At 42.4% G+C, this 6,889-nt stretch overlaps 1 protein-coding gene across 1 annotated transcript in view; it reads left to right on the plus strand.

Annotated features, from left to right (window-relative positions):
• Nucleotides 1-6,517, plus strand: part of LOC104981851 (patched domain-containing protein 3-like) — a 30,074-nt gene extending 23,557 nt beyond the window's left edge. The window contains exons 5-7 of the mRNA XM_010831105.1: nt 2,463-2,608; nt 4,785-4,804; nt 5,030-6,517. Of these exons, the coding sequence (XP_010829407.1) occupies nt 2,463-2,608; nt 4,785-4,804; nt 5,030-6,517 (1,654 nt within the window). The remainder of the gene's footprint in view (nt 1-2,462; nt 2,609-4,784; nt 4,805-5,029) is intronic.
• The last annotated feature ends 372 nt before the right edge of the window (nt 6,518-6,889 follow it).

The following is a 6,889-nucleotide window of genomic DNA, read 5'->3' on the forward strand; positions in this document are numbered from 1 at the left end:
TTTGGGTATTTAATATTCTGTATATGTTAGAGCTATTATCCTTCATTTCATCCATTTATACCTTTTTTTTTTTTTTTGGCCAAACCCAGGCCCTAGCAATGAAAGTGCTGAGGAGTCCTAACCACTGGACCACCAGGGAACTCCTGTTCCATGCATTCTTTAGGGTTAGGGTTAGGGTTAGGGTTAGGGCCTTCTTTAATGTGTAGTTAGTGGGCTGTTTTGACTGGTCATTTTGCTGCCAGTGATTCCCAAGTCAGCGTGAGCACTGGAATCACATGAAGAAATTTTTAGACACATGGATTCTGCAACTTCCCTACAAACTGTAGATCAGAATCTGCAGAGCTGTGTTCCAGGACTGCAGGAATCTAAAGTTCTGAGACTCTGCTAAGTCATTCTGATAAACTGCTTAACCAAAGTCGTCCTTGGGGACTAGAAAAGCTGCGAGTGTGTTCACCGGTGTTCTGCATTCACATCTTTCCTTCTATTGCCTACTGAACATTAAAATAAGGATCACTTAGAGAGCCAGCACAGCGACTAGTCGAAGTCAAATCACTCTAGCCAATAATACACTTCACTCCCTCCATCCTCTGAGAAATTTATACCAACAGTCCAGAAACCTGAAAGAGGGAATAGGGCTAAGCATGTCATATGCAGATTTTATCCTGTTAATCTTTCTGATTTCAAGGTTAATTTGTGTTACTTTTATCTTATACTCCTATAAACCAGTATTGTTGCTTTAAGAAAGTATTGTGTGTATGTGTTAGTCACTTAATCGTGTCTGACTCTTTGTGACCCCAGGGTCGGTACCCAGCAGGCCTCTCTGTCCATGGGATTCTCCAGGCAAGAATACTGAAGTGGATTGCCATTTTCTTCTCCAGGAGATCTTCCTGACCCAGGGATTGAACCCAGATCTCCTGCATTGCAGGCAGATTCTTTACCATCTGAGCTCTAGGGAAGCCCACAAGACAGTATTGGTTGTAATCAAATTTTGTTTTGTAATCAAAACAAAATACTTTTGTTTCGGTGCGTGTATCTATGTTGATTTGGGGCCCTGAGTTTAACAGATAGCACCAGCAGTTTGAGAAAAACTGAAATACAGGCAACACATAGTTGTTTTAATAAGAAAGTTTGGTTATTTTAATGTGGCCTTGCATGAATAAGGTCTTTAGTTATAGTCTTGCTTTTGGGAATCAGCAGCTCCATTTCCGAGGTTGACTTTCCTAGTCTTCAAACCAGACTGTTTCTCTCTCCTCCTCAAGTTTCTAGAGGCAGCCGTCAGTCATTGTTTTGACGCGGTTGGCAATGAAGTAAAACAGAAACCTAGAGATTGTCGTCAATACTTTAAAATGTAAAGTTGCGGTTGTTGGGGAGTTAAAGTATCAAATCCAGTCTTTCTCAAATGCTGTATAAATATTCCCATTTTTGTTGGTCCAACCAAGAAATAGACATAAGTTGTGTTATTCAAAATGAAGTATATATTACTTTTTTTTTGGTTGCAATTAGTAGCCACTTTTCTCGGAGAAGGCAATAGCAACCCACTCCAATACTCTTGCCTGGAGAATCCCATGGATGGAGGAGCCTCGTGGGCTGCCGTTTATGGGGTCGCACAGAGTCGGACATGACTGACGTGACTCAGCAGCAGCAGCCACTTTTCTTGGGCTTCCCTGGTGGCTCAGTGGTAAAGAATCTGCCTGCAGTGCAGGAGACACAGGAGATGCGGGTTTGATCCCCGGGTGGGTGCTTCCCTAGAGGGAAGGCATGGCAACCTACCCCACTGTTCCTGCCTGGAGACTCCCATGGACAGAGGAGCCTAGTGGGCTACAGTTCATGGTTGTGTCTACAAGCAGTCAGACACAACTGAATTGACTGAGCACACACACACACACGGCCTCTTTTCTAGAGCACACTTCTTTAGCAGAGAACCATGAAAAACTTTTAGAAGGAGGCTTTCATTCTTGTTGTTAGCCACAATATATATTAAACCAGCTTTGACATACAGGAGGTATTTGGGATTGTGTTTATGGCTGATGGGAGTCATAAGTGGGTGAGAAGCTACCTCGACGTGGGCACTTTCATACTGCTTGCTTCTATTCACGCTCCTTTGGAGATCAGAGTGGAATTAGCCTTTTGCAATGTTTTAGTATCTTTTTGTGGTTCTGAAAGGCCAGTCGGTGGATTCATGCTTGGCTCACTGCATAAGAATCAACCAGTATAGTTTGGTAAAAGGACAGATTCCCAACTTTTCTGCCCCCACCCCACCCCCCGCCCCTCACCGCCCTTGTTTTTGTTCAGTTGGTCTGGGCTAGTGCCTGGAAATTAAAGTTCTCTAGCAGACAGGTATGGGGATTATTGCCCAAGAGGGCTCTGAAGAGGTGTCCGAGTCAAGAATGTTAGGAATGGCTGGAATTTCAGTATGGAAGCTACCACCACAAGTTCCATGACTTTTCCCTCCAAATTTACAGGTGTGACTGTGTGCAGAACAAAATGTGGGTCGCAGTCTTTGGAGTCATCTCTACCGCCCTGGCTGTGGTGAGTGGCTTTGGCCTGATGCTGTATGTCGGGGTGCCCTTTGTGCTCATAGTCGCGAATTCACCGTTTCTTATCCTCGGTGAGTAAAAGGAAGCACAAGGCTGCATGCTGCACATGGGGGTGTGGGGTGGGCAAAGGACGGGCACTGTGTTAGATCAGGCGGAATAGTTATATGTAGGTGACTACAGACCCAAAATGAGGAATCAGGAGAAAAAGAAAATCAAATGGAATTATATGCCTTTAGAGTTGGAAAAATCTGGTACCCCAAATGGAAAAACACAGACCAGGAACATGCACAGGCATTTCACACACACACACACACACAGAGAATCCAAAATAATAATCATTGAAAATATAAGAAAGAAATATTTGACCTTGTGTAATGGCATCAAGGGATGCAAGTTAAACCAAAAGTGAGATAATTTGTCTTCTTATTAGATTAATGAATATTATAAAAAGATTGAAGGTTTGGAGAAGGTTGTATGCAAGTCAACTCTCTCATATTCTGCTGAGGGAGATTTGTAAATTGGTTCACTTTTAAGATATAACTTTGCAACAAATCAAAAGACTTAAAAATTTTAAATGGAATACCTTTGACCTGCCAACTCCACTTCTGGGAATTTGTCCTAGTTATTGGACGGATTTTCACAAAATAAATGAGCATGTTCATTTTAGTGTGATTTAGAATAGGAAAAAACAAAAACAAGTTAATCCTATATCAACATGGGATTGGTCTGCTCAGATCACATTAAAGTTTTGGAATCCTATTCAGTCTTTCAAAAGAGGTAGATATAAAGTGTTAAATGAAAAATGCTGGTTATGAAACAAGATGTTTAAAACAGAGTGATATACAAATATGCATATATATTTGTATAGAGCAAATTCTGGATAGATAATACTTAAAACATTAGCAAGGATTATCCTTGACAGGTAGAATTACAGTTGTTTAAAGGTTTTCTTTGTATTTGCCTGTACTTTCAGGATTTATTTTACAATAAGTATAAGAAGGCAAATATGTTTCTATTTTGGGTGGTAAGCAACTTGGAAGAATTAATAATTGGTTTCCTTGGGGAGATAGGAGAGGAACTGTGCACTGGATGTGTGTCTTCCTAGCACACACTCACGCTTATACACTCAGTGTTCCCACAGCCATAAGCAACTGACGTGTAGACAACTGATTTCATATCAACGTCTTCATATTATCTGTATATACATAGATGTGAGTGTAGGGGTGCATGTGTGGGGGGGGGCTGTGATTTCAGTAGCTCAAGAAATGTGTGAGGACAGTTTCTGAACCAAGTTCCATAAATAATAAAACCCGTTTTTAAATACCTGTTCCATATCAATGAGTTTACTTGTAGTCCTTAGTACTTCAGATTCTTGCCTTTCATCCAGCTGAATGCAAGTGAAATCCAGACAGCTGGCTGCAGGGGGCATGTCAGGATGCAGATGTGACAGACCACACAAGCCTGTGCCACCGCAGGCCTTCTGCCAGATCACACGCACCGAGCAGCCCAATTAGAGGCCAAGTGCAATTCCCAGTACATTCCCGTGTCATCCATGGAGAGGATCTTCCAAGGTTGACATTAAAATCAATCAGCATTCAGTTCCAAGTATTGATTTTGTATCAATACACACAGAGACAGGTGTTTAGGAGTGAAAGCGTAGGAAGCTTGAGGGAAGTGAAGTTTATCTGCAACGTGCTTAGGCTGTCCTTGGTAATCCCCTTTCTTCTCTGTAGTCCTCCTCTCCTAACCTTCAGTGATGACTTCAGAGTCCTCAAATGTTCTCCTGGCCTCTTTATTCCAAATCAGTCAGGAAACGTCACTGTGGAAGAGACTGGTTACTTTAGTATTCACTTATTATGTAAAGGATTCTTAAGGTTCACTTTGGTACATGTTTCTGATCTCAAGAGTACCTGCATTTTACTGACATAATGCCTTAACCTGGGCAAGTGAAGCTTGAATGACAGCATCTGGGTGTCAGAACCAGACTAACAGAAAACGACATGTGTGTGTACATCTGTGTGTGTGTGTGTGTACATACCACATTGATAGCTAGGTGCTAACTGCAGAACAAATAAATCCAGCTCATATTTTAAACAACAGAATGCTAACTCAGTATTAGTGCCTTAGAGTAAAATGGTTTATAAGAGAAAATGGTCTCTCAAATGTTCTGGTGGAATCCGAGATGCATGGTTAATAATACCCAGTCAGCCAGGTTTCCTGACTCTTCATTGAAACACCCTGAATGAGGACTAGGAGTAGAGTGTACTGTGCTATGTGTACAGAGCGCAGAGTTATTACAGAGCAAGGAGTGAACAGTTGTGTTGTGGATTCAGAAGCAACCAGAGAAGGCATCAGAGAAAGCAGTATCCAAACACAGACTCCGCAAGATCAGTGAGACCTTGAGAGAGGGGCAAAGAAAACGGTTTGAGCTGATCTGGTTAATTTTTAATGGATGTTAAAAAGTACAAAGACTCTGTTTCTTTCTCTAACAGGTGTTGGGGTTTATCATGATTTCTGCCTGGCAGAAGACCAGCCTCACGGGTAGCATAAGCAAGCGGATGTCCGATGTCTACTCAAAAGTGGCAGTGTCCATTACGGTCACCACCGTGACCAACGTCCTGGCCTTCTATACAGGCATTATGACCTCTTTCAGGTCCGTACAATACTTCTGCATCTACACAGGAACAGCCCTGCTCTTCTGTTATTTTTACAGCATCACCTGTTTTGGGGCATGTATGGCCCTGGATGGGAAAAGAGAAGGAGTCTGTCTGCGCTGGCTGAAGAAGCCAGAAACGCCCAACCAAGAATGTTCTTCATTGAAAAAGTCCTGCTGCCTCCCAGGGAGCTCTCTCCAAGACGAGTATGAAGCCGACATCCACCCAGTGAATCTGTTCTTTAGAGACTCTTTTGGTCCTTTTCTCACAAGCACCAAGGCCAAGATTTGTGTAGTGTTCCCATATGTGTCGTACATCATAACTAGTTTATATGGGTGTTTCCGAGTGGAGGAAGGCTTAGACCTCCGGAATTTGGCAAGTGATGACTCCTACATCACTTTTAATGTAGAAGAAGAACATTTTTATACTTACGGTCCCAGGGTTATGGTAATCATTACTGAGGTTCATGACTACTGGGATAAAGATGCTAGGCAAAAACTGGAAAAATGTCTGGCAGATTTTGAAAACAATGAGTATGTAGATGAAAACCTTACAGAGTTTTGGTTACGAGAATATGTAAAATATATGGAAAACCTCCGTCAACATATAAATGATAAGACAGCATTTCTAAGCAATATTCCCACTTTTTTAATGGAATTTCCACTTTTTGCATATGATATTAATATAACATCATCACAGGAAATCATTTGTTCCCGGGCCTTCGTTCAAACCATGGGTATTTCTTCTTCAACCAGTAGGAAGCTGATGTTGCTCCAGTTCCGAGACACGGCTGAGAAGTGTGAGGTTCCCCTGATGCTGTACAACTCGGCTTTCATATATTTTGATCAGTTTTCTGCAATAGTAGAGAACACTGTGCGAAATGTGATTGTTGCCTCTGCAGCTATGTTCATTGTTTCCTTATTATTAATTCCTCATCCTCTGTGTTCTCTGTGGGTAACTTTTGCTATTGCTTCTGTGATTGTGGGCGTCACGGGTTTTATGGCCTTCTGGAATGTCAACCTTGACTCCATATCCATGATTAATCTTGTCATTTGCATAGGATTTTCTTTTGACTTTTCTGCTCACATTTCCTATGCCTTTGTTTCCAGTTCAGAGCCCTCAGTAAACCGAAAAGCCATCGAGGCCCTGTATCTGCTGGGCTACCCCGTGTTACAGAGTGCAATTTCAACAATAATAGGGGTGTGTGTCCTGTCTGCAGCTAAAGCATACATCTTCAGGACATTTTTCAAGATTATGTTTCTTGTGATGGTATTTGGAGCTGCTCATGGTCTAATTTTTATCCCAGTATTCTTAACCTTTTTTTGAAAGTTACTTTGAATCGGTCAATCGGTAGGTTCAGTCCTCAGTCGTGTCCGACTCTTTGCGACCCCATGAATCACAGCACGCCAGGCCTCCCTGTCCATCACCAACTCCCGGAGTTCACTCAAACTCACGTGCATTGAGTCAGTGATGCCATCCAGCCATCTCATCCTCTGTCATCCCCTTCTCCTCCTGCCCCCAATCCCTCCCAGGATCAGAGTCTTTTCCAATGAGTCAACTCTTCCCATGAGGTGGCCAAAGTACTGGCATTTCCGCTTTAGCATCATTCCTTCCAAAGAACACCCAGGGCTGATCTCCTTTAGAATGGACTTGTTGGATGTCCTTGCAGTCCAAGGGACTCTCAAGAGTCTTCTCCAA

The sequence above is a fragment of the Bison bison genome, unplaced genomic scaffold (genome assembly GCF_000754665.1).
Source record: "Bison bison bison isolate TAMUID 2011002044 unplaced genomic scaffold, Bison_UMD1.0 scf7180017864524, whole genome shotgun sequence".
NCBI lineage: Eukaryota > Metazoa > Chordata > Mammalia > Artiodactyla > Bovidae > Bison > Bison bison.